Source organism: Oncorhynchus kisutch, linkage group LG1 (genome assembly GCF_002021735.2).
Source record: "Oncorhynchus kisutch isolate 150728-3 linkage group LG1, Okis_V2, whole genome shotgun sequence".
NCBI lineage: Eukaryota > Metazoa > Chordata > Actinopteri > Salmoniformes > Salmonidae > Oncorhynchus > Oncorhynchus kisutch.
The window spans coordinates 31,855,654-31,883,241 of record NC_034174.2 but is presented as its reverse complement, the minus strand read 5'-3'; the positions used below and the strand labels follow the sequence as shown (position 1 = coordinate 31,883,241).

Below are 27,588 nucleotides of genomic sequence, written 5' to 3'. Positions count from 1 at the left end.
GGACAAAGTGGGTTTACTTACTCCATCCACCATACAGGTCAGTCGACATGCACTAAATCACTTCACCTACTTCCTCAGGTATGTCATCTGTATTCACTTAATTTGCAACCCCAGAGATAATCCCCTTGACAGTCGTCCTGCTTTGGAAATCCATATACAACATTATATAAACAAATATTTTTGAGGCGCAAAGCACGCTTCTTCTGTTCCGCGGACAGAATCGGAATACCAGCTGTCGTGACTCTCACCTCACTCAACGCAGCCATGATACTCCTCGTGACTTCAAACAGATCCCCCAAGTAACATTGGTCCAAAACCTTCACTCTGACTATAAACAAATCTAGGGATTTCTTAGTTTCCATCACGACTGTAACCCACTCGTTCTCACTCTCATCTTCACCCAACCCGTCATCAGTTTCAAACAGAACATCCGTTTCCCGCCATCTTCCCTGAGTAAAACTCATCTCTGCTTTATCAATCTGTCTTAATTGAATCCTCCTGGACTCGGATAGACGTAACATAGTAAATGTAAATCCGGTACATGCCAATATGATGTTACATTTCGTATGGTATGTATTCATTTGTGGATGTCCATCATCAATTTTGTATCATATGCTACGAATTATAATCCGTATGATATGTTAAATTGCAATTCGTACAATGTGTTAATATTTGAAAAATGTATGATATGTTAAAAATTCCAATTTAGATAGGTGGCTAATGTTAGCTAGGCTAGGGGTTAGGTTAAAGGGTTATGGTTAGGGTCAGGGGAAGGGTTAGCTAACATGCTAAGTAGTTGAAAAGTAGCTCAAAAGTAGTAAATAAATGCTAATTAGCTAAAAATGAAAAAGTTGTCCATGATGAGATTCGTTGCTAGAAGTTTGCATAATACTGCCACAAATCCACACCAACCATTCACCCTGCTTTCGTTTTTGCCTTGTGTAACCTTGTTTCTTATGTCACCATACCAAACATAATGTCATACTAATTTGAGTGTCCCAGATTTAAATTTACTATGTTACGTCTAGCCTATGAGAACAGACTCATTTAATGGCATTTGTAGATAGGAAGTGCCAGACCTCTGTCCTTTCTAGTATGGCCAGAAAGTCACAACTCAGAAGATGCACCTTAGACTACAATGGGGGTATCTAAACACTTCACTGCCCACTGGGTACAAACTGATTGAATCAACATGGTTTCAATGTCATTTGTCAACGTATTGTGACATGGAATAAAACATTGGATTTCAACAAGTCATTAACTGTTGTTGAGGGTAACATTTCAACAACAGGATTAGGTCATCATGGTAACCAAATCTTAACATGGACAAACCTTGTATAACATGTTTAATTTGTAACTTTTAAAGCAGGGGTGGAGAACTCCAGTCCTCGAGGGCCTGATTGGTGTCACACTTTTTCTCCATCCCTAGAAAACACAGCTGATTAATCAAACTGCATCCTAAACTGAAGTTCATGATTAGTTGATCATTGGAGTCAGGTGTGTTAGCTGGGGCAAAACTGTGACACCAATCAAGACTGGAAATTCCCACCCCCGCTTTAAAGCAACATCAGATTTTCAACGTTATATCCACTATCAGCAATAAAACAATAGGCTGGGCAGATCTCCTCCTGGAGAATTGATCTGTCTACAGCTACCCTTTGGTTTCCCATCCAAGGTGTTAACCAAGCCAAGCCCAGCCCAGGTATGATATTTGTCACTGACTATTACCAATGTGCTATAGTGAGACAGATTCTTGAGAGATCTCCACTTAAACTAAATCGATTTACTGTTGCTATCAAAGTCATTCCAAAGGGTAGGTTTAACAGGGTACATTTAATGTGACCATACTTATATGAATGATAAATCATCAATTAAGCTATTTCAGCCTAAAGCATTTGCAAAGTCATCAACTGCTATTGTTTCAGTTTAACCTAGAATTAAACTAAAAATAGAAAAAATAGACCTGGGGTTGTAAGCTCTGGTTGATTTTAAAATGTAATGATATTTAGTGATTTTTGAATTGTTTGGTTGTCAACGCAACCGAATATCAACATTTTGAAGGAGATGTTTCTTCTGCGTCTGTGCCACTAATTAGTCTGGCTTTAATTTCAGATTGTCTGCAAATGAATAATTGATATGTTGGAGTCACGTCTCCATCTCAACCACAGTTAAAGAAAAGGACTAAATCAAATCGAGCTTTATTTCAAGTGCATTTAGAGTTTGATTTGTTTTAAGTTAAGATTTTTGGTTGAGATGGCGATGTGAATCCAACATCCAATTATTAATTTGTAGACAAACTTGAATTAAAGACATATTAAGTGCACAGATGGACCTATCCAAGTTAACTTTTTGATATTTGGTTGCTTTGACAACCAAACACAATTCAATATCACTTTGGAAATACAATAAATACCCTTTTAACATGTCGACAAGTTAACAAATATGTTGGATTCATGTCTCCAACTCAACCAAAAATGCAGTTAAAGAATGTGATTAAGCCAGTGGCTCAGATGGAACTATCCAAGCAGTAGATACATCTCCTTTTAAATTTGAAGTTACTGTGACTATACATTTCTTCTTATAGTAAATATTTTCTTAACTCTATTTCTTGAACTGCATTGTTGGGTAAAGGCTTTTAAGTAAACATTTTACGGTAAGGTCGGCGATTTGATAGTATTGTTTACTAGATGTTGTCCAATTAATATTGACTCTTCTGTAACTACTCCCTCTTCTCAAATCAGGGTTGATTGGAAACTGCTTTGTTCCAAGAAATCTTTACTCCATGACAAAGGCCAAGCAGCCGAAATGCCTCAGAGTTAAAAAAAATGTTTGTTTAATGCCATACAAAAACGGGCATTTTTATTAATTAAATGAAGAGTGCCTTGGTGCATTCCAGGTCCATTGGTTCTGCTAACAGTGATGACAATCTATTGTATAAATAAAGTATCTGAAATTGTATTCCCATTTGAAATATGCTGTGCTTTTAAATGGTTGAAAGCACAGTGATAGACATTTGGGTGACAACTAAACCAAAAATCAGACATTGGGGGGACAAAATGGCGCCGTAGAGAGAACACGGTGTTTCAGCGAGCTCTAGTGGCATTCGTAAGTTTATATTCTTACATTAATCTCCTAGCTTGAAAAAGTGGTAGAATTGGCTAAATAAGTTACCATATAATGAGTCTTGACGACTATTTCGCAAAAATCTCCGACAACATGCCCAATAGAACTACTAAGTCGACCAAAACCACCACCGCTGTGGATGTGCATGAGGAGCTAGCTAACGTTAGTGAAGCTAACACCATTGCGGATCCAGGCACAATGGACCTGATGATTCAAAAGATGACTGATAACATTACTAAAGTGATCGCTGCTAAGATAAGAACGGTCTTGGAAGCAATAGCAGGCCATTCAGCTGAAATACAGAGCGTTGTGAAACGTGTTGGTGAGGCGGAAGGAAGAATTGCTGCAGTGGAAACTTCAATTACATCTATGGACGCTAAGATAAAAGCACTTGAGAAACAGGTGTGCGAAATGGCGGAGCACATTGACGACTTGGATAATCGAGGACGCAGATGCAATATTCGTGTTGTGGGACTCCCGGAAAATTCTGAAGGGACACGTTCAGTAAAATTCTTTGAGGAATGGATCCCTGGCTACCTACAAATGGACACTAAGGCTGGTCGTGTGAAGCTGGACAGAGCCCATCGCTCTCAAGCACCGATACCTGGTCCCAATCAGCGCCCACGGCCGGTGGTTATAAAGTTCCACAACTTCACCGACAAGCAGCGCGTCATGGATGCGGCTAGAAACATCGGCTCTGATGGTAGTCAACATAAAGGTCTCATTCTTCAATGATTATTCCACAGCGGTTGTACGAAGACGCAAAGCGTTTGATGAGGCGAAGGCTCGACTCAGGAGAATGAAGATGGACTACGCACTGTTGTACCCGGCCACATTGAAGATTATGGTCAATGGATCACCTAAAAAGCTCTACACACCTGAAGAGGCTGCTGCGTTTATTGACTCTCTCGGGTAAATAACTTTAAGCTGCACCTCCACAACATTGAATAACTTTGTTTATTTTTGGTTGAATCTGATCATGAAACTCCGGCTCAGTAATATTCGTATCTTTTATTATTTTTCTTGCTAAAGTAATAGCCGCTATAGCTCAGGCTGAGATATGTGTGAATCCATATTGGTGCCCAGGCTTGGTTTTAGGTGGAAGAGCCTCAATCTTCTTCTATTGATTTTCTTTTCCATACATATAAAGGATGAGGCTATTGAGCGCCAATGCGGACTTAAGAGTCTACATTGGAGAGTTGAAATCCCCTGCATGTTAGCTAGAGGGAAAACCCCCTTTTGGATCTTTACATGTTTCATTTTTGGGTATAGTTCAGGGTTCATATCGTTTGTTTATGCTCAGTGAGATAGAGGGGAGTTCAACACATGGAAAAAGGTACCACCCCACTTTTACAGTAGGATCCAGTCTGGATATTGAATGGTCAAGATACAATGGCAGGTAACAGACTGCGTGTATGTACATGGAACATTCGAGGGAGCCATAACCCCATTAAAAGGAAGAAGGTACTGTCTTTAAAAAAAAATAATAATAATATTGATATTGCCCTGTTGCAAGAAACTCATTTGGATGATAAGGAGCACCTGAAATTACAACAAGGGGGGTTTGGTCAAGTGTTTTTCTCATCATTTACATCTAGAAGTAGAGGTGTAGCAATTCTGGTGAAAAAGAACTTACCACTTTTTTACAAAAAGCTGCGAAAATTCGCATCATCTCTAACAGGTTAATGTCTTGAATTGTGGGAAAGATAAATTTGGTCGCTTTGTTATAATTAATGGTACTTTACAAGGGCAGAACATTTCCATAATGAATATTTACTCCCCCCCCCCCCCCCCCCCCCCCCCCTGCTCACACCCCTGATTTCCTCACTAAGGTATTTCTAGACTTTTCAGAATTAAACTCCGACACTGCAGTGGTTGGTGGAGATTTTAATTGTTTGTTGAACCCCCTTATTGATAAGTTTCCCAGCGGTATAGCTTCACTCTCTCCTCAAGCTAAGTCACTTAAAGCTATTTGTGATGATCTGGGGTATGCGGATGTCTGGAGAGCTTTTCATCCCTCCAACAGAGGTCACTTTTTTCTCTGCACCTCATGGATGTCAGACTAGAATAGATTATTTTTTTATGCCCAGGACGTCTTTGCAGTCTGTTTTATCCGCTATGATAGGAAGCATAGTCATATCTGATAATGCTGAGGTGATCCTGGACATAAAACTCAACGGGGCATTCAATCGGTCAAGACATTGGAGGTTGAACACAACCGTTCTTAAAGACCATACATTCACATTTTATTACAGTTTAAAGCATTTTTCTCTAACTCTCAATCAACAGATAACCCCTCGCTCCTTTGGGAGACCTGTAAAGCGTATGCCAGGGGTCTGATTTATGTCATACACAGCTACTAAGAGACGGAAAAAGCGGGAAAAGCAAAAAATGTTAGAGGGTGAATTAGGAACTAAAGAGAGAGACTACATTAAAACTCCTGCCCTATTAAAGGAAATATCAGTCATTAGATCAACGTTAGACTCTCTCCTAACACAGGATGCTGAAAAGAAAATGAGATTTGTCAGGCAAAAGCTATATGAACATGGCGATAAGCCAGGAAAGTACTTGGCATACCTAGCTAAAAAGAGGGCTGACTCTCAGTCAATTGCTACTATTACTGATACTGATGGTAATCATTTATATGAAAATAAATTGCTGAGTGACTCATTTAAGAAATTTTATACAAACCTTTATGCCTCAGAACTGCCAAAGGATGCACCCAAATTAATGGAGAACTTCTTTTGTAAGATTGAGCTCCCTACTATCTCCGAAGAGCAGAGGTCCCTCCTTAATGCCCCTATTACCAAGGAAGAGATAATGTTCGCAATTAAGAAACTGCAAAATGGTAAGGCCCCAGGACCAGACGGGTTTTGTAGTGAGTTCTATAAAGAGTTCCATGGCCTGATCCTTGAGCCATTGCGTGATATGTTTAACCACTCATTTTCAAATTACCAACTCCCTCAAACGCTGAGAGAAGCCAACATTTCACTTATTCTCAAAAAGGGAAAATGTCCAGTCTTGTTCCTCTTACAGACCAATTTCCCTTCTGAATGTGGATAGAAAATAGCTTTCTAAAATTCTAGCCACAAGATTAGAGGACTCACTGCCACTAATTGTGAAAGGAGACCAAACTGGCTTCATTAGGGGCCGTAAGTCATGCAACAATGTCAGGCGGCGGCTTAATGTAATTCAAGCCTACCAACAATGTGCTGTGGATGGTCTTGTGCTCTCCCTAGATGCTGAGAAAGCATTTGATCGTGTGGAGTGGTCTTACCTATTATTTGCTCTAAATAAATTTGGTCTGGGGGACAACTTTATAAAATGGGTGAAAGTTTTATATGATGATCCTCAGGCTGCTGTCCTTACTAATGGGCTAAGGTCAAATAGCTTCTCTATACACAGAGGTACCAGACAGGGCTGTCCTTTATCCCCCCTCCTCTTTGCACTCGTTATGGAACCACTGGCCGAGGCCATCAGAGTAACGCCTGCTATACAGGGGCTGCTCATTGGTGATGTTCACCATTAAAATAAGCTAGTATGCTGATGATGTCCTGATATTCATCTCTAGTCCCGAGACTTCAATTACATCTCTTATTAATATTATTGAATTATTCGGCGACTTCTCAGGCTACAATATTAACCTTACTAAGTCAGAGGCTATGCCACTTGGTAGTCTACACTCTGTACCTAATACTTCTCCCCCCTTCCCTTTTAAATGGTCTCCCTCAGGTTTCATGTATCTGGGTATATTTTTTAAGTTCTATGGGTGGCTTGGACCTGCCCAATATCAGGTTCTATCAATGGTGTGCCTACCTTTTTGTTATATTTCTGACTGGATCACAAATGATGACTCCTCTATTTGGTTAGACATTGAGACTTCTTTCAAAATACCCCTTACAGGATCTTTTATTTTTTAGAAGTTTCAAGTCTGTAGAAGATCACTGCAATAATCCCGTTACACTTAACACACTCAAAGTATGGAGGTCAGTTCAACGCTTCCTGGGAAGGTCCAAACTAACCTCTGCTCTTACCCCAATTCTTAACAACCCAGATTTCAGTCCAGGATTGCTGGATGCTGGCTTTAACTTATGGCTTAATAAGGGCATACGCAGGCTAAATGACTTATTTGCTGATAAGATTTTGTTGTCATTTGAGCAGATGGTCGAGAAATATCGACTCCCAAAGCAGGACTTTTTCCGCTTCCTACAAGTAAGACATTATATTCTGAAGACCACCACCTTAATTGGTAACCCTGATGTGTCTGTCATTGAAATAATGCTTTTTTTTTCTCCCACAAAGGAAAATGTCTAAGTCTGTAATATGATACTTTAAGGTCCTTTTCTGCTGTCAAAACACAGAGGGTGAAACAAGTGTGGGAGAAAGAATTGTCTGTTACTATTGACGAAGAGATGTGGGAGGACATTTGGAGATATGCAAAAACAATATATACAGTGCCTTGCGAAAGTATTCGGCCCCCTTGAACTTTGCGACCTTTTGCCACATTTCAGGCTTCAAACATAAAGATATAAAACTGTATTTTTTTTGTGAAGAATCAACAACAAGTGGGACACAATCATGAAGTGGAACGACATTTATTGGATATTTCAAACTTTTTTAACAAATCAAAAACTGAAAAATTGGGCGTGCAAAATTATTCAGCCCCCTTAAGTTAATACTTTGTAGCGCCACCTTTTGCTGCGATTACAGCTGTAAGTCGCTTGGGGTATGTCTCTCAGTTTTGCACATCGAGAGACTGACATTTTTTCCCATTCCTCCTTGCAAAACAGCTCGAGCTCAGATGGAGAGCATTTGTGAACAGCAGTTTTCAGTTCTTTCCACAGATTCTCGATTGGATTCAGGTCTGGACTTTGACTTGGCCATTCTAACACCTGGATATGTTTATTTTTGAACCATTCCATTGTAGATTTTGCTTTATGTTTTGGATCATTGTCTTGTTGGAAGACAAATCTCCGTCCCAGTCTCAGGTCTTTTGCAGACTCCATCAGGTTTTCTTCCAGAATGGTCCTGTATTTGGCTCCATCCATCTTCCCATCAATTTTAACCATCTTCCCTGTCCCTGCTGAAGAAAAGCAGGCCCAAACCATGATGCTGCCACCACCATGTTTGACAGTGGGGATGGTGTGTTCAGGGTGATGAGTTGTGTTGCTTTTACGCCAAACATAACGTTTTGCATTGTTGCCAAAAAGTTCAATTTTGGTTTCATCTGACCAGAGCACCTTCTTCCACATGTTTGGTGTGTCTCCCAGGTGGCTTGTGGCAAACTTTAAACGACACTTTATGGATATCTTTAAGAAATGGCTTTCTTCTTGCCACTCTTCCATAAAGGCCAGATTTGTGCAATATACGACTGATTGTTGTCCTATGGACAGAGTCTCCCACCTCAGCTGTAGATCTCTGCAGTTCATCCAGAGTGATCATGGGCCTCTTGGCTGCATCTCTGATCAGTCTTCTCCTTGTATGAGCTGAAAGTTTAGAGGGACGGCCAGGTCTTGGTAGATTTGCAGTGGTCTGATACTCCTTCCATTTCAATATTATCGCTTGCACAGTGCTCCTTGGGATGTTTAAAGCTTGGGAAATCTTTTTGTAGCCAATTCCGGCTTTAAACTTCTTCACAACAGTATCTCGGACCTGCCTGGTGTGTTCCTTGTTCTTCATGATGCCTTCTGCGCTTTTAACGGACCTCTGAGACTATCACAGTGCAGGTGCATTTATACGGAGACTTGATTACACACAGGTGGATTGTATTTATCATCATTAGTCATTTAGGTCAACATTGGATCATTCAGAGATCCTCACTGAACTTCTGGAGAGAGTTTGCTTTCCCTTTGAAAGTAAAGGGGCTGAATAATTTTGCATGCCCAATTTTTCTGTTTTTGATTTGTTAAAGTTTGAAATATCCAATAAATGTCGTTCCACTTCATGATTGTGTCCCACTTGTTGTTGATTCTTCACAAAAAAATACAGTTTTATATCTTTATGTTTGAAGCCTGAAATGTGGCAAAAGGTCGCAAAGTTCAAGGGGGCCGAATACTTTCGCAAGGCACTGTATATGTAACCGTACTAGAGCAATCCAATTAAGAATAATACACAGATTGCATATATCCCCAAATCGCAGACATGCTTTTAGCCCCACTTCCTCTTCCCCTCAGTGTCTTAAATGCAAAACTGATACAGGCACCCTAACACATTGTTTATGGTCATGTACCAAAATACAAAGATGCTGGTCTGGTGTTCTGCAAGAAATTGAAAAGATCCTAGGGGTTGATCTAGAATTGGACTTTGTTTCTTTACTGTTAGGTCTCCCTAGTAGGCATGTTACTTCTGTGGGTAAAAGGAGGCTTTACAACATCCTTACCTTCGCAGCGAGGAAAAACATGCTTTTACAGTGGATTAGTGATAAGGTTCCTTCTATTAAAGATTGGCATAAGATACTATTTGAATGGGTGCCTCTGGAATATCTGACATGTACATTCTAAAACAGACCAGTTCTACAAAGTATGGGAACCTTATCTAAATTACCTAGAACCTGAGGTATCAGCTATTATGCTGCAAGGATTCTCTTAGAATGGCAGGGATCTATGTATTTCAGAACTACACTGTACGTTCCATGTGTGGAACCTAACCTCTTGGTTTAAACTGAACCTTTTTGTTTAATTTCTGTTTGTAAGTTTGTTTAAAATGTATGTACTGAGAGACGCAATGATGGTGATGGGGTGAGAGAAGCACCGAGCGGGAAGAGGAAAATGGTTGTGTGTGTGTGTGAGCGTGCGCGTATGTATATGCATGGGTATGTGTTGTGTGTAAGTGGGTGCTGTTTTTCTTGTTTTTGTTCTGTGTGCCTTGTCTCTGTTGTATCTCTTAATATGGGTGAAAATTGTGAAATTCCAATAAAAATACTGTTACAAAAAACTGCAAAAAATAAAATAAATCAGACATTGTGTTTCTGTTTGGTTGTGCTTTTAGATGGTTGAAGCATAATGATAACACATTGGAAATTCAACTGTCTTTTGAACTGACAAATATGAACCACATTGCAATGACGTAGTGTGTCCAGGGAGTGGTGGCTGATTGTTCAGAGATGAACATCTCAGGGTGCTCTCGCTTTCATTGTTTTTGGAGGATAAACATACACTCATGAAGGATCCTTTGTTGCTACACTGATAGTTCCGTTAACTGACTTTGTGTGTGTGACCTCAGGCGCCGTTTTCCCTTAATTCAGCAATTTGAATAACTGCCGCATGAACACTTTGGTGTTGTTCGCCTTCAAAGTGCTTGTTTCAGCATTGAGCGCTGTGCTGATTTGCTCTACTACATTACTCATTTCTCTGCTCATGTTAAGCAACACTTGATTCTCCTGACTAGAACATTATTCATACCCATCTGGAATTTCTGTGCCAGTGAAAAGGTAGCTAGAGCTCAGAGCTGGGTTTCTTTGGTAACAAGATGACCATTCAATGCCCTCTCATTTGGATTTATTGAAGCAGTGTCCTCTCACTGTCCTGGTGGTTTAGGTTACCTACCTGTTGTCACTGATATGCTCCCCTGGCAGGTGTGGGTCTGTTGGACCAGGATGTGATTCTCAGCTTTATTGCGGCCTCGGTAAACATCCATGCTGGGTAGTGACTGACTGATAGCTTCTTTACCTCTGGGATATCATTAGATCTTTACACTGAGAGTCAGAGAGTGTCTCTATTTTTCAGCAGTGGTCACCAACCCTGGTCCCGGAGAGCTACATGATGTATAGGCTTTTGTTACAGTACTAGTCAACCAATCATAACAACCTTGATTTGTTGAGTCAATTATATTGGGCTGGAACAGAAGTCGCCACACCCTAAAGCTCTCCAGGACTAGGGTTAGAAACCATTGTTCTAAGGGGTTTGTTGTCAGGAGTGTGTCCTGAGGAGATGGTTTTCTATAATCAGTTATGACCATTGTTCTTAGGCCACACCCTTCTGCTGCTATTGGCTGGCAGGGACACTGTTGTGGTTGTTTGCCCTGCTGATGTGACTCCTTTCTCCCGGACGTGATGGGGATGCTGATATTCCAGTTCCCAACCTGAGCCTGGCACTCCCGACAGCTGACAATAGGTTACAGGTGTTACCTCAAGACAGGTGCAACACACATCACAACAGGTGTGTTACCTAGGAATATGGTTTATTCCTAGATACGCCTAGCATTGCCTGGCTGATGGGAAATGACACACACACACACACGACTTACTTCCTCCTGAGAGATGACGGACATGGGCACATGAGGAGTGGACACAGCTCTACGAGAGACACAGGATTATTTTATGGTTGGACAGTGAGTTTTGAATTTTTTATTGACTTTACAACCTTTCTTTGATGCAAGGAAGAGTGTAACAATTCAAAGTGATGTAACAGTATATTAGGCCCTACGTAGTATATACTTTCCTGCAGTCAAATGACAAAATCGCCCTCTAGTGGCCTCATGAGTGGAATGTTATTAATATTTTTCAGAATTAAACTTTTTTTTTTTTATGCCAAAAATCTGTTTCGCTGTCAAATGGTTGTTACATTTCAGTCTTCTGTGATGTATATGAAGTGTAATATTGGGATGCAAAATCAAAATGTAATGCATTTCAACTCTGTCTGACATGGTGCAGGTGTCTTATTTTTTTCTAATTCCATAACCATATGTGTGAAGTTTATACTTTTGATTTAAAGCAGATTTGTGCAGTACTATGATGAAACACACTGTGACCCTGATTTAGCCCACTGCAGTACAAGGTTCATGTTCAACATAATTAAATAAGTGTAGGTTTTAAAATGTCCTTATTCATTGAGGTGAGATAATTAGAAATGTCAAGATGTTTTGTAATAAATAATTGATGTGTAATATAATCGGGAAATAATCAACAGAGCTCACTGTGAAATCCTCATTTCAAGCTCCGAACAGCTTTCTGAGAGCTACTGTTCCTGACTCGTCCTCAATCGGACTCTCACTAACATTAAAAAAAGAACAAACTAGTCATGTGCAAATTCTTCCTCTCGTTTGTCAAGTTGCCTCAACTGTGAAGCCAAGTCTTTAGGAGTCAGTTTCTTGCTGATGCAAGTCAGACACCTTTTATCTAGGCATTGTACACATGTTTTGATACTGGGTATTAGGGTATTGTGTGCGCGACTGAAAGAATAGGACACACCTCAGTGTACACACTGCAAGTCAGGCTGGGCTGAACTCAACTTGGTGGGGGGGGCTGGTCTTTTTTCCCTTCCAGAGAATCAACCACTACATACACCCTGTCGTGGTGTATGTACACAGTGACTCAGTTGATTTCCCTCCTGGGCAGGTACATTCCAGCTCACCTGAAGAGTCTTATTGGAGTTCATCACATCTTAGAATCTTAATCAACTGGAGTTCCATCCTGTTTCTCCTGCAAGTTACAGGATGAGGCAGCTAACAATAGAACCTTGCCCCCCCCCCCCCCATGAGACACTGTAGATGCAGAAGCCTATTTCACTTTCTCAAAATAACCAGAATGAATCAGATAACTCGATCTGTAATTGAATTTGTCGTTTTTTGCCGAAGATGTAAAATTCTATAACTAGAACATCCAACGGGTGTTAAATGAGGAATTTCTCAAGTAAAAAAAAAAAGTCAAGATGTCTTATATAAACAAATTCAGAACTGCTGGGCAGGTCTGTCGCACTGTCTATGCTGTTGGATGGAGAGCAATCACTGCAGCTCTTCAGCCCATGTTAGTGGACCAAAATGATCATATTTACACTTTAGTACATTTTCACACTAAATAACTGACTCATATCGATGCCACGTAGACCTTTTTCAAATGGATTCATTGCTTTTTAAAGGCAGTCGCTAAGCATTGTGACCCATTTCTAAAGCCCACCAATGAGTCCCGAGTCCAGACCCAATATTAGGGCAATTAAATATTGAAAGCTTAAGACTATAAGGTTCTACTGTATCTGCAAAAATATGATTTCCTAGATAATTGGCTTAAGTTCTGACCCCTCATTGTTTTGAATGGTGTCAGCAATTTTTGCCTTGTGTTCTTTTGTTCCTAACGACATGAATTGGGATATTTAGAATACTATATAGGTAGAGCTTTGTTCTGTTCAATGTTATGTCAACTCAATTTTGACAAAAATGCAGATAGAACCTAGCTCTCATTACTATAGAAGAATTAGGAAGCTTGTTGTGTCCTGTAATGACTAAAGATATGATATAGTATCCATTGTCACGGTGTGCCTCTATTCATGTCGGCCTGTTCTCCCTCACTTCTGTCAGGGTCCATGTTTCCAAGTGTGGATTTCTCTGGCGATTGGCAGACTTGAGTAAACTACATCAGGCCTCAACAGGCATGACCACAGGATTGGACTCTCTTACCTCCATTGACCCTGCTGCTCTACCTGCGTAAGACCGAAATAGATGGAGCAAGAAAGACAACTCTACCATTACCTCTGTCTGCCAGAAGTACAATGTGAGCTCGGACAACTGTATACATGGGGAAGCCGCCCGGTCAGCTATATTGTCTGTTTTCCACTATCTTGAGTAGAGACACTGGAACCTCCTCACAGAAGCATGGGACACAAACACCAGCCAGAACCCTGCCACCTTTTCTTCTGCACCACCCACTTGTTTACATGTGCAGGTACCCCAAGGACTTCCCTCTGGAAGAGTCACCCTTAGAACACGTGCATAGAGAAGAGCATTCTGTACTGTCCACACAGTCACTATAAACTCTTGTATCACAGGTGTCTCGAACTGTTTGGGAGAGACCAGAGCTTGAGATATAGAGTGGACGTTATAGGTTTAGGCAGAGGAAGCAACTTTGAGTCATGCAGGGCCGTGTGTGTCAGCTGTTGCTGGTGAATGCTTTAACCTGTGGTCTGGAGGTGTGTATGGCTGCAGGGACCTTCTACATCCCCCCTCTACTGCTGCAGGCCGGCATGGAGGAACGCTACATGACCATGGTGCTGGGTGAGTCAACACTCTATGACCGTAGTTCTGGATGAGTGACCTGGGTGTAAACACTATAACCATGGTTGAAATAAGTGATTTGTTCTTGAGCTTGGAAGTAGATCTTCCCTCTCTACCTCTCTCTCAGGAGTCGGGCCGGTTCTGGGTTTGATCTTTGTGCCCATGATCGGTTCGTATAGTGACTCGTGGCGTGGTCGTTTTGGTCGGCGCCGGCCATTCATCTGGCTCCTATGTGTGGGGGTTCTGCTGGGCCTGCAGGTCTTGCCCCAGGCTTCTCACCTAGCTGCCCTGCTCTACCCACAGCGCCCCCGATGGCTGGAGGGGATACTGCTGGTGGGGGCAGCCTGTCTGCTGGAGTTCTCAGGACAGGTGGAGCAGAAACTCAATATATTGTTAAATCAATAACATTGATGTAGATGTTTGACTATTTGAATTCTTCATTTGAGTGCTCCTTACTGTGTGTGTGTTTATGGAGTTTATAGCGCCTAAATGACTGTTCTCGACAGGCCTGTTTCACACCGCTGGAAGCGCTGATCTCAGACCAGTTCCCCGGAGAGGAGGAGAGCAGAAGAGCCTTTTCTGTCTACTCACTGATGATCAGCCTGGGAGGATGCCTTGGGTAAGGGACCTCTCAAGATCAGCCTCAGGAGCTGCCTGGGGCAGGTTACATCTCTCGCTGAGATAAAGTGGATAGGACAGAGATCAAGTCATAAAAGATAACCAGAAAATACACCTCTGTGATCCTTCTGTCTCATCCTAGATACCTGCTCCCAGCCCTGGACTGGAGCCATGCACCCACAGCAGCCTACCTAGGTGGCCAGCAGGCCTTTATCTATGCGTTGATCACCCTCATCTTCCTCACCTGCCTCCTCAGCACAGTCTTCATATCAGAGGACAGATGGACGGAAGGAAAGGAAACCAGGAAGGGCGTTAGCGTTAGTTCCACCCTGAGCCCTTCCCATTGGAGGAGCCGATACTGTGGACACCCCTTGCTATCGCGGACCCAGTGTGTACGGATGGCTGTGGGGTGGTTTGTGTCGCTGTGCGTGTCGGCACTGCCACGTGTGTATGGTGTGTGTATGAGCTTGCCGGCAGTGATACGGCGGCTGTTTGTAGCTGAGCTGTTCAGCTGGATGGCTCTGATGAGCTTCATGCTGTTCTATACAGACTTTATGGGAGTGGGGCTGTACCGTGGAGTACCCAACGCTACACCTGGAACACAGGAGAGACTACGATACGACGAAGGTAGGATGGGCAGACATTTACTTGATCCTTTTCATTTACTGCAAAAAGTTGCTGCGAATTTGACCTTTTCGTTTTTCTTACCCTGTGACATTTTTATAAGATTTTCAATACACCCATTTCAATGCAGCCATAGATCTACTCTCCCCTCGTATCTACCAGGTGTACGCATGGCGAGTGTGGGTCTGTTTCTGCAGTGCCTGATCTCAGTGGTCTGCTCCATCCTGATGGAGCGCTGGATGGTGTTGCTAGGCACCCGGGCTGTTTACGTTAGCAGTGTGATCCTGCTAGCGTTAGCTACAGCTGTGATGAGCTTCTCAAAGAGTGTAGTGATGGTCACTGTCATGGCTGCAGCTACTGGATATACCTTCTGTGTGCTGCAGGTCCTGCCCTACACCCTGCTGTGTCTGTACCACTCAGACAAACGGGTAAGACACACACACATACATTACCACTCTAGCCAGCAAGGGCGCTGTGGGTAGAGCGGGGCAGCTAGGTGAGAGGCCTGGGACAAGACCTGCAGAACCCCCACACACAGGAGCCAGATGAATGGCCGGCGCCGACCGAAACGTCACGTTCTGACAGAAGTAATCACGGTAGATAACCCCCATCTCTCTCTCAGGTCTTTTTCTCCAGCTCCAAATCCAGACCTTCTCACCAAGGAGAAAGTGACGACCACACCAACTCAAAGCCGCTCCTTACCCCCGACCATGGCAAGACCCCGCTTCTCACCTCTGCCTCCCCCCATGTGTCTCTGCCCCTGGAGAGAGAGGGAGAGGCCATACCCCTGCCTCAGAGAGGGATGTGTCTGGACATGGCTATCCTGGACAGTGCCTACCTGCTCTCCCAGGTAAGGACAGCTGCTCGTCTCTCTACAAGTTAGACCGGTTGACCTGTGCTTGTATGTGTGTCTTTGTTGCTTGGGACAAATATTTGTCTCAACAATTATGGCTAATAATGTACTGTTCTCTCCCCTGCAGGTGCTGCCTGCTCTGTGTCTGGGCTCCATAGTGCAGCAATCCCACAGCGTCAGTGCCTATATGGCCTCCGCTTGCTTCCTTAGCCTCCTGTCCCTGCTCTGCTCCACCGGGGTCGTCTTCACACGCAGCGACCTCCACAAGCTCACAGGGTCAAAGGGCGACACTCCAACGCTGAGGGGGCAAAAGGATTAATCCATTGTGGATTCTAGTTGGTATCTGTGTTCTATTGTGGAATTGTAGATTTTTACTGGACTTTGGCAGTCCGTTATAGAATCCTGTAGCATGAAAAATATGCCGTATGACTCAAAGGGTTGGGGATTGCAGCTCTGACATCAGTACCTCTGAGACAGACAGGTGCTGTGTTGACACAGGTAGAGGTTAACAACACAATCGAAGAGACAGATCATTCTTTCTGCACATACCTTTTTTCTTCCAGCCACAGAATCGCATTGTGTGCAGTTACTTCTGGGCACATTTCATATAGTTTTGTAGATGTATTTCTCTGCTGTTGGTTGGTGTCTCATTCCACTATGGCATTTCTTTATCTGGAATTGTAATGAATTTACGAACCTTCTAGTTTCTTATGTTGACAAAGAACTAGGTAGTCATATGAACGGTGCCAATTGTGTTTTGGATAAAACATCAAGAGTCTGTCACCTATCCCTTAACCCAACATGTATATCTTCTGTTTTCGGGATGCTATGATATCATAATTACTCGAAGAGTGATATGGTATGTATTGATAACGTATGCATTGGGAATGTGGCATTTTATTCTTCAGGGAACTCAGTGCAGGTAAATCAGTTTCTGTTGTAGGCTGCTAGCTAAATGCCTTATTTTTAAACCATGTACTTGAATGTCATAATACATTGTCATCAGGTGGGAAATGTACAGTTATTCCATGTTTTCCTGGCATGGTGTCCTTAGACATGCTTTCGCCTAATGCAAAAATGTGGTAAATATTTTTTACATAATATATTGATTTGTTTTTCACGGTTTAAACTGTTTGTAATTGTATCAAGGGAAAGGATGAGTTATTATACAGGGTAATAGCTCATTTGCTCCAGGGGTGCCGTACTACTATGGCTGACCCTGTAAAACACATTTCACTGCATGTATCCAGTTTTTTAAAATAATAATAATTGAAGGTTAAGTTATTACACACGTTAATAGGTTATATGCAAGCATTCTCTTTTTTTAATGAATAAAATATTTTAAACAAAACATTTTGTAATCTAAATGATGACCTTAACAGTCCTTTGTGTGCAATAAAGGTTGTATTGCTGCACTCTCCCAAACATCAGAATGGAGGTCTCTAGTTTCATGTTCATACATGTGCTCTCCACGGGGCTGAGTGACACCAACATTTGGTTAAGCAATGAAGAAGGCTGTCCCTGTTAATACGACTTAAGCAATGCATAGGCTACAGTTTCACAAAAGGGCCATTGTACCATACCTGCAGTGCAAAGCTCTACCTTGTTCAGTTCATGACTGACATAGTTACTGAATGAGCTACGTTGCATATGACATTTCGAAAACACTGGATACATTTGCCACGTACTAGTAAACTTGGAAATGTTCGACTTGTTAACTGAAGGCGACACGTGTATAACGACAAGCAGACCAGTTAAGTCAAATGTCAGTTTCCTAGTTCCGATTAGCACTTGAATGCGGCACCCTTCAAGTAGGCTACTTGGACAGGAACCTACAATAGTGACAGTTCCCAAAATAATGGCAAAACGCGCCCATCGAGCGGAAACCAATAGAATCCCTTGTTTTAGGGCGAGCCTCCGTACGCTTAGCCAATCAGAACGGCGGAATTGGATCAATGCTTCCTAGTGTACAGCAATGCAGTCATGTAATGACCACAGAAATAATGCCAACATGGAACTGTGGCAAGGACGGGATCCCTTTCTGCAAAAATAAGACGGCGAAAAACTTCCAGGACGGTCATTTCGAAAGGTTTTAATATAGTTAATGATTATCTACGGTAAGTTCACCCTCACTAGTGGTATTTGCTGTTTTCGGTTGACCCTACACTCCGAACTTGTGAATTCCTTGTCTGGCTGTTGTCAGGTCCCTTTTGCCATGTGCCTCACCTGCCCATACGCTGCATTTAAAAGCAGTTGAAGTTGTAAATAATACTGTTTGCGGATGTCGAAGATAGGCCTACAATCGATGAACTATGACAGTTTTCACTTCGGTGTAATACGCACTTATTACGGTCCTGCTCAATGTTGTTTTGCGCCCGATACACATATGCGCGTCATGTGGCCAATGTTCAGGGTTGCCAGGTCCAGCTTCAATGTTGAGCCAATTATTGCTCAAAACCCTCCCACAAGGCCTGAACTAGGCCCAAAAATGTTTTTCGCAGCAAGTGAAGAATTGACACATTTATTCAATAGGTGTCTCCATAATGACAATCTAAATACAGCTGGTAAAATTGCTTTACCTTGTTCTCTACATGTATCCCTTTGTTAATGGTTTATCACACCAAATGATTTAATTTGAACTATAAATCGAAAAGCCCAAAAAGTTAGCTTTTTGGCTTCCTTTATTTAATTAAAGTAAGTTAATGTGTGGCTGCAGTCTGATGTCTAGTCATCCACCCCTCTGGAGCAACATGGAAAGCGAAATGGAGAGAAGCCATCCATCATGAGTCCAGTGGATCAACAGAGTTTATTGTACTATTAATCAATCACTGCTATTATAATTTGATAGTTAGTAATGGAGTTAATCGGTTCCGCTCTGTGCCGCAGCGTGCCGCTCTCTCTCCTCTGACTTCAACTTTCTGACCAATGTTAGCTTGCTACATACAGGGCTCAATCGTTTTTTCATCACTGTCCCAAAATCGTTCCAAAGTGCAATTTTAAACTGTCCTAAACTGAAGATGAATCGTCCCAAATTAAATTGGGTCTACTCATAGGACATAGGTCATTCATAGATTTAAAAGGCTAATAAGAGTAGCCTACTACCGAAATAGATAAATGGGGCTGTCAAAAGAATCCTCTAAAAAAGACATTGGAATAATATTTAAATCTATTTAGCATAAATGTACAAAAAGAATTAGGTACATGGAAATGTAGACTAGGTAATATTTTATTCATGAGGCATGTCTTCCCTTGTTTCAAAGTAGCTTAGCCAAAATCAGACCATATGTTGAGGGAATGATAAAAAAAAAGAAGTAAAATCCTTATGCCGTTGAAACCAACATTTTCTATTTTTCTATTGATTTTCAAATCAACTTTTTCATTGTCCAGCAGGCAAAGACTCAAACTTAGCCATATTAGCAACCCATGCTAGTTGTTGCATCTTTAGATCTCCCCTCTTTCAAAATTTCAAAATGATATTTTCATTTCTGTCACATGAAACCCCTCGCATGCGTGGTGCGCTTTTTAGAAAGGTGCGTTCCCGCTAATTGCATTTTGGAACATTCGCGTGTAGGTTACTGCTGTGTGCACATTGCTGCACTAATGTGAAGAAATAGTTCATTATTTTAAGCTAAATGTTCTGATCTGTTGCATTAGCCTCATTGCTTAACTTTTTTTTTTTTTTTTTTAAATGTACAGTAGTTGTATGATTTAGAATCTATCGGCCTAGAACTGTCCTAGAGTCTGTTCAAATCATCCCAGACATTTTTATTTATCGTCCCGGGACGACGACGGGCCCTTAATTTTGAGCCCTGGCTACATAGTTTACCCAGAGAGAAAGCACATAGTTCGATCCTCTCGCTGAAACTGTTGAATGATTATTTCTCAGTTTCTCTCCCTTGCAGTGTTGGCTCTAGTAATGATTGGTAGGACTGGGGGTGGTCAGGATACAGCGAACGAGGCAAACAAGAATTATGAGGGAGAAGTAAGTAGCTAGCTAGTGCTAGTTTATTAGTTTGTTGTTCTCACATCGCGTGTCATGACTTCCTTCTGCAGCGCTCTGTCAACACCAATGACTGTGCTCAACACACACACACCCCTCCGGCGCTCCCTCCCCACCACTCATTGGCAGTGTTCGAGAACATCAAAACTGCAGGTGACTGCCAACTGACTGATAACCTTGCATCATGAATAACAACTCATTATTATTTGTAGATCGGTCAGTCACAGTTTACCCATGATATTGTGGTTATGATCCCCTCGAACACGGCCACTGACTTACTCACTCAGCAACAGCCTGCATCACTCCCTGATTATCAGTCGTAGTAGGTCACAGTGAAATGTAATACAAATAAAAGAGAAATGCCATTTTCACCCACAATATGGTTTTCAAAGGAAAACCGCCGATATGGTTTTCAAAGGAAAACATTAAAAAGCACTAACGTGTTCATTATTTTTAATTTGGTGATAAGATTTGCTCTGTTTCAGTACATGCGTGTAGGCCTTGATCCCATTGGATTGGATGTTTGGCCTAGTCATTTGTAGATTGTCAGGTTTCAGTTATTATTACCAGGTTGCGAAATGGTAATAACTAAAGAGATCTTGCTAATGAAACGCATTCAATTGAATGAGTTTGACTTTCTTACGAGAATGAATGCTTTCAACTACCCTTTCTATACATCCCCATGATATTTATTTTGCCCTATAATTAGGTACTTAATTAAATCGGTGTTAAATATTATATTCTTATTCATGATTCAGCAATTACGTTTTTAACTGCGGTATCCCCAACGTTTTCTATGCAGGTGTAGTGAGAAGCGTGGTTCTCCTGTGTATCTGGACTGTATCTGGACTGTATCAATGGTGTCGTTAAGCAACAGAGCGCTGGTCTCTGATAATGACCTCTTTAGGGAAGGTGTTAGCCTGGTCTCCCTGGGGCTTGTAGAGGGAGAGGGCAGTGAGGGGGGGAGCGAGGGGGGGAGCTTTACTTCCTGTTACAGTCCCGAGGCCGGGGACATGGGGGCTCGACTCAGCTTCAGCCCTGGAGAGGAGGAGGATGACGAAGAGGAAGGGGGCCTGCTCCGACTAAATCTGACCCCCACAGAGGGTCTGCCTGACTTCAGCCCCTGCCTGCCCTCACCCTTCTCTCCCACCATGGAGGACATCGAGGAGTTCCTCAGGGAGAAGATGGAGCTGGTGAGAGAGGGGGTTCTCTTCTCTAGTGAACCCATAGAGGAGCCAGCTCCCTCCCCTTCCAGCTCCATGGAACAACCCCTCTCCTCAGGGGGACACAGTGAGCCAGGGACCAGCAATGCTCTGTCACCCCCCACCCCACAAACCCCCAATTGCCCTCACACCCGAAGCCCATCCCCCCTCACCCCCTCAGTGTTCCTGGGAGCACCCCTGGTTTTCCAGGTCCAGTCCTTGCCTCTGGCCCAGCCTCACCCCCAGACAGGCTCTCCTCCTGGTGCATCCAGTGGGCTGAGATTGGCCCACCTGGTTCTGGGACTCCACGGAGGACAGAATGTTACCCTGCTGGCCTCACAGGTGCCCTCCACCCTTCTCAACATAGCCAGCACGGACGCTCCAGACCAGAAGTACGTGAATATTGCCCCTCTACCGATCACTGTGAGGATTGCCGGGGGGCTTGTTGGGGCAACAGTCATTGGGGGTCACAGTGGAGGGGTTGTGGTCAAATCTATGGCCCCCCCTAGGGTCAACAGACCCCCTCCTAAAGAGACGCTGAGGGTACACAAATGTTCTCACCCGGGCTGTGAGAAGATGTACACTAAGAGCAGCCATCTGAAGGCCCACTTCCGCAGACACACCGGAGAAAAGCCATACACCTGCAGCTGGCCTGACTGTGTCTGGAGGTGGGTTAAATCATAACAATGCTAGTCAACATGCAGAGAAAACACAGGAACCTTGGGTTTGTTAAATGTAGTTTATTACTATATAGGCTAGCCATTAACATGTGATAGGATACTAAAACGGAGGGAGAAGAAAAAAGCCTGTAATGACTGGTTTAAAATGAAGTGGTTATGATGATGACAGTGACAAACAGATGCTCTATCACGGTTGTTATTTTTGTTGGGATATTGAAATACAGTATTTCACTGTAATTATTTTACAAAGCTGAGCATAAAGAAAATATTGTTCTGTCTCTGCAGAGGTAGGGAGTATAGCTGGTATGATATGGTAACAATATAGAAGCTCAGCAAATATTAGATATTACAACACACTCACTGTTGCTAACAGTTACAGTTTCCCAATATGTAACTGCAGTGAGCTCTGTAAGGAAATGATTGGGTTATTAAAGTAGTTAGAAGATGTGAAAGGATATACTTATAATGTTTGTACAGTGCCTTCAGAAGTATCACAACCCTTAACTTTTTTCCACATTGTGTTGTGTTACAGCACAAATTTAAAATGGATAAAATTGAGATTCCTTTTTTTGTGGCCTACACATAATGCCCCATAATATCAAAGTGGAATGATGTTTTTAGAATTTTTTACAAATGAATTAAAAATGAAAAGCTGAAATGTCTTGAGTCAATAAGTATTCAACCCCTTTGTTATGGCAAGCCTAAATAAGCCTAATATTTGCATAATAAGTTGCATGGATTCACTCTGTGTGCAATAATAGTGTTTAATATAATTTCTGAATGACTACCTCATCTCTGTACCCCACACAGGTCCCTCAGTTGCACAGTGAATTTCAAACAGATTCAATCACAAAGACCAGGGAGTTTTACCAATGCCTCGCAAAGAAGGGTACATATTGGTAGATGGGTGTAAAAAAATATATATATAAAAAAAAACAGGCATTGAATATCCCTTTGAGTATGGTGAAGTTATTAATGACACTTTGGGTGATGTATCAATATATCCAGTCACTACAAAGATACAGTTGTCCTTCCTAACTCAGTTGCTGGAGTGGAAGGAAACAGCTCAGGGATTTCACCATGAGGCCAAAGGTGACTGAAACATTTTGAGTTTAATGGCTGTGATAGAAAACAGGATGGATTAGCAACGTAGTTACTCCACAACACTAACCTAAATGACAGAGTGAAATTAAGTCAGCCTGTACATAATACAAATATTCCAAAACATTCATCCTGTTTGCAACAAGGCACTAAAGTAATACGGCAAAAACAAGGGGCAAATCAATTAACTTTGTCCTGAATACAAAGTGTTATGTTTGAGATAAATCTAACACAACACATCACTGAGTGCCACTCTTCATATTTTTGAAGCATGGTGGTGGCTGCATCATGTTATGGGTATGCTTCTAATCAACAAGGACTGGGTAGTTTTTCAGGATAAAACATTTACGTAATGGAGGTAAGCACAGGCAAAATCCTAGAGGAAAACCTGCTTCAGTCTACTTTCTACCTGACACTGGGAGACTAATTCACCTTTAAGCAAGACAATCACCGAAAACACAACGTCAAATCTACACTGGAGTTGCTTACCAAGAAGACAGTGAATGTTCCTGAGTGGCCGAGTTACAGTTTTGACTTAAATCTACTTGAAAATCTAAGGCAAGAACTGAAAATAGTTATCTAGCAATGATCAACAACCAATTTGACAGCTTGAAGAATTTTGAAAAGAATAATGGGCAAATGTTAAACAATCCTGGAGTGGAATGCTCGTAGAGACTTACCCAGAAAGCTTCATAGCTGTAATCCCTGCCAAAGGTGCTTCTACAAATTAGTGACTCAAGGGTGTGAATACTTATGCAAATTAGATTTCTGTATTTCATCTTCAATAAATGTGCACAAATTTCTACTTTGTCATTATGGGGTATTGTGTGTAGATGGGTGAGAATAAAACATATTTGATCCATTTTGAATTCAGGCTGTAACACAACAAAATGTGGAATAAGTCAAGTGGTATGAATACTCTGACGGCACTGTATATTGTAAATACTGTTTGACCCACCATTTAGTGTTCCTATTTCCCTCAGAGCTGGGTCTGAGCTCTATTTTGGGGGCAATCAAACAGTGGGAATAACAGGCCTCCTGACACACTTAGCTGGAACCAACTGAACTAAGTATTTAGCGTAGAAACAAATAAAATTCTGAGAAATCATTAAAGCACCTCTATCTCTGTAGGTTCTCTCGTTCTGATGAGCTGTCTCGTCACCGGCGCTCCCACTCCGGGGTCAAGCCCTACGAGTGCTCTCTGTGTGAGAAGAAGTTTGCCCGCAGTGACCACCTCTCCAAACACACCAAGGTGCACCGCAGCCCCCGGCCTGGCAGAATCGTCAGAACTACCATCTGACCCAGCCAGCATCTCGACACAGCAAACCCAGCTCAGCCCAGTCGTGATCCTGATGCCACCCGTAACCCCGTTGCAGCACTTGACCTGGACGGCAGAATTATTAGTACCTGCCTCTAGAATTCAGAGCAGCCTGGTCCCACACCTACACCCTGGCTGTGCCTGCCCAGTCCAACCTCAACCCGACCACAGGCGAACAGACTAATCAGACTCATCCACCCAGACCTTCCCCGGGAAGGCCCCGTTAGGGAGTCTGAGTCCTCATCAGGACACTGGTGCTACAGGAGCAGACCTGGGCCAGAACTTAGAGTAGGGTTCTGAATCTGATTCAGACCCTGCTGAGCTCTGCCCTCTTTACCCTCTCCTCTCCTCCCTCCTGCAGCAGAGCAGATGAGGGCTTGTCCTGGTGCTAGACAGTGAACTAACAGGTAACGGCCATCTCAAGGATGTGATTGTTCAGCTTAAAGCGGATTTCAGGCCTTTAGGTTAAATCAAATCCCCCTGCCACACACACACCTCGCTACCCTTAGCAGATGACAAGTGTGACAGGCAGCTGCACAAGGTCTAACTCTCAGAAGATAATGTTGTATATGTCATTAGATTGTGTTTAAAAGACTACACTGTCACACATTCTATTCTACATATTATATTGCTCTGTGAATCTGCTTCAGGAGTTAGACCCTCAAGACAGTCTGAGGTAAATGCACTGGCCCAGCTCATTCTAGCCCATAATCTGTGCTATTAGCCCAGTTGAAATTTGAAAGTACTGTGTTGATATGTGAGCTGCCAGATTCTCTCAGAGAACAGGTTTGAGTCTAAATCTCTTACATATCCCCTCCTGCTCCCCATAGTGCCAACCCTCTGGCCCAATCACATCCCCCCCCTGACCTAACAGCCAATTCAGTACTGTTATCACCGCTTCCCTGACCTCGTGCCTCTTCCCACTCCCTAAAAGACGTCAGGGCTGCAGACTAGTGTCTGCTGGTTTTCACCATGGTGCTTTACTGGTCCATTATGTAATAACTGGTTAGTTAAGAGTCCACTCACAGCCACCTGGTTTGCGTCAGATGCTGATTGAAGGCAAGTAACTGAGTGAAAACCAGCAGACACCGCAGCCCACCTGGTCCACACTCTTAAACCTATAAGCTCTTTTACTTTCTTTATATGTCTTTGAAATCAATGTTAAACTGACAAAAGAGACTCTGCAAAAGCTACTTATGTGTATACTGTATGTTTTATACATGGGCTTTTCAATGCAAAGCAATCCGATATGAAGAAGTGCTTCGTCATTTACAGTAGTAAAGGTTAGTAGGTTAGGCCAGCAAGCAAAGCTAGTCATTTATAGTGTACAGTACTGTACCTGAAAAGGGCAGCTGATCGTTGTCCAATCTGTGTCTGTAAAATTTAACATGTACAGAACATATAGAAGCTCCTTTCCAGAAAAACCCTTAGTCAGTACATTAAGCTATCCAGTGGTGTCTGTGCTTAGTGAAACTGTGGAATGTTATTGAGGGGTCATCAGATCAGCCAGACGGGAGTTAATTATAAGACTCACTCTTCCATTAATGAGTTAACCCATCACACCTCATCAATATGAGCCCTCTGTTCTCAAGTGCACTTATGTTAGCATGTCCAGTAGGAGAGGGTTAAGCATGGAGAAAAGTTATAGGGAGCCCAACGGCTAAGGAATTGGACCTGTTGCTGAAAGGTGTCTGGTTCAAATCCTGTGGCGGGCACTGGAAAAATAGGTGTGAATTGATCTGGTAACTGAAGGGCTGCTGGATTCACATCCTAAAGATGTTCTTCTACTGTTGGGCCCTTAACACCACAGCATGCTTTCCATCCAGGGGCCCTGCACTGCAGCTTTACCCTGTGCTTGTCTCAACTGTGTGTGATGTGTGCTGTAAGACATGGACAATAAAGTTGTTTTCTAAATGCTATGCCAAGGACTGGAGGGCTCTGCTACCAGTATGTAAGCTGTAGCTCTGGATTTGAGTGTAAAATGTGCTTTTTCAACAGGCTACTGCACTTAGGAAACCATATAGAGAAAACAATGGACTTTTCAGGGTAGCAGTTTTGGCCCATATTCCTTCAGAGAAACCAGAGTGGGTACATGCGCTTTAAACCCACTTATATTGTACTCAAATGTCCAGTCCATCACTCACATTTGCCATCGATCCCAGTGATTCAGAATTTATGATGAGCCAACCTTTTTTTTTAAACACATTTACCCATTTGGATGGGTAAACTCCATCAGTATCACGGGCAATCATCATCATTAAATGGATATCTTGCCATTACAGAAACAGTTTGTTGTTTTTTAATATTGTTTGTGTATTTCTTTCTTTGGACATGACTCGTTTGATTAGATCACGACCACATCAACCCACCTAGACATACGTCTGACCCAGCTGTGTGTCCATGGCTGATCGGGTCCCTCTGATTCAGTCCTATTGTACATTTTCCCCTTTCTGCCTTACTTTCAATCATAGGTCGCTCTCTCCCAGTAACTCTATCTAACTACTGTAATAATTCAGTTCTGCTGAAATACACGTTCAAAAAAGAATTGAATACCAGAAATGCTATTTTCCTATGTATGAGAATAAAGGATAAGAAAATGTAAACATGATCCTCGTCATTATTTGAGTCATGGCTTTTTGTTGTTGTTGTGTATTTCAAGAAACAAAATGATCCATGCTTTCATTGGAAAGTCATTATGTCCATCTATTCTTTCATTGGAGTGACATTCAAAGATTGTAAAACTGTTGCTTTGTCTCTGCCCCAAATAAAGGTGTTGATTGTGGCACAGTGGGAGGCTGTTCCTACAAGTCTCTGCCTCGGAAGAGAATGCCGTAGGCTTTAGTACTCTGAACCCTGGCATATTTCTAACATTGATTCCGCTGTTACAGAGTGAAGAAATTTGAGTTTACAATGCTAGAGAGAGAGAGAAATTCTCCCAGTGTGCTTCAGAAACCAGCCTGCGTGTAAGACTGGAATGTCTGTCTGGAAGAAGGTTGGACTGCATTTCATTAAAAAAAAATAGCATCCCCTCCCCTCTGCCCTTGTTCACTTGACTCTCCCATTCACAAACCTGAGACAACTGGGTA

At 42.4% G+C, this 27,588-nt stretch overlaps 2 protein-coding genes across 4 annotated transcripts; both read left to right on the top strand.

Annotated features, from left to right (window-relative positions):
- The first annotated feature begins 1,552 nt into the window (after positions 1–1,552).
- LOC109896177 (solute carrier family 45 member 3) lies at positions 1,553–17,245 on the top strand. Of its 2 annotated transcripts, none has more exons than XM_020490469.2 (8): positions 1,553–1,702; positions 13,414–14,106; positions 14,234–14,475; positions 14,613–14,725; positions 14,867–15,351; positions 15,511–15,776; positions 15,971–16,198; positions 16,329–17,245. In XM_020490469.2, exons 2-8 carry the CDS (start codon positions 13,965–13,967, stop codon positions 16,518–16,520), a joined length of 1,668 nt encoding a protein of 555 aa, XP_020346058.1. In that variant the 5' UTR covers positions 1,553–1,702; positions 13,414–13,964; the 3' UTR covers positions 16,521–17,245. The 2 variants fall into 2 exon arrangements, with proteins under 2 accessions (XP_020346058.1, XP_031674241.1); XM_031818381.1 differs by lacking the exon at positions 1,553–1,702 and adding an exon at positions 11,096–11,451.
- A 910-nt stretch (positions 17,246–18,155) lies between these two features.
- LOC109896191 (Krueppel-like factor 15) lies at positions 18,156–27,110 on the top strand. 2 transcript variants are annotated; one of them, XM_031818298.1, is made up of 3 exons: positions 18,156–18,318; positions 21,004–22,071; positions 24,316–27,110. In XM_031818298.1, the coding sequence occupies exons 2-3, from the start codon at positions 21,059–21,061 to the stop codon at positions 24,482–24,484; spliced, it is 1,182 nt and encodes a 393-aa protein (XP_031674158.1). In that variant the 5' UTR covers positions 18,156–18,318; positions 21,004–21,058; the 3' UTR covers positions 24,485–27,110. The 2 variants fall into 2 exon arrangements, with proteins under 2 accessions (XP_031674158.1, XP_020346077.2); XM_020490488.2 differs by lacking the exon at positions 18,156–18,318 and having other exon boundaries at positions 19,900–22,071.
- Positions 27,111–27,588: the final 478 nt, after the last annotated feature.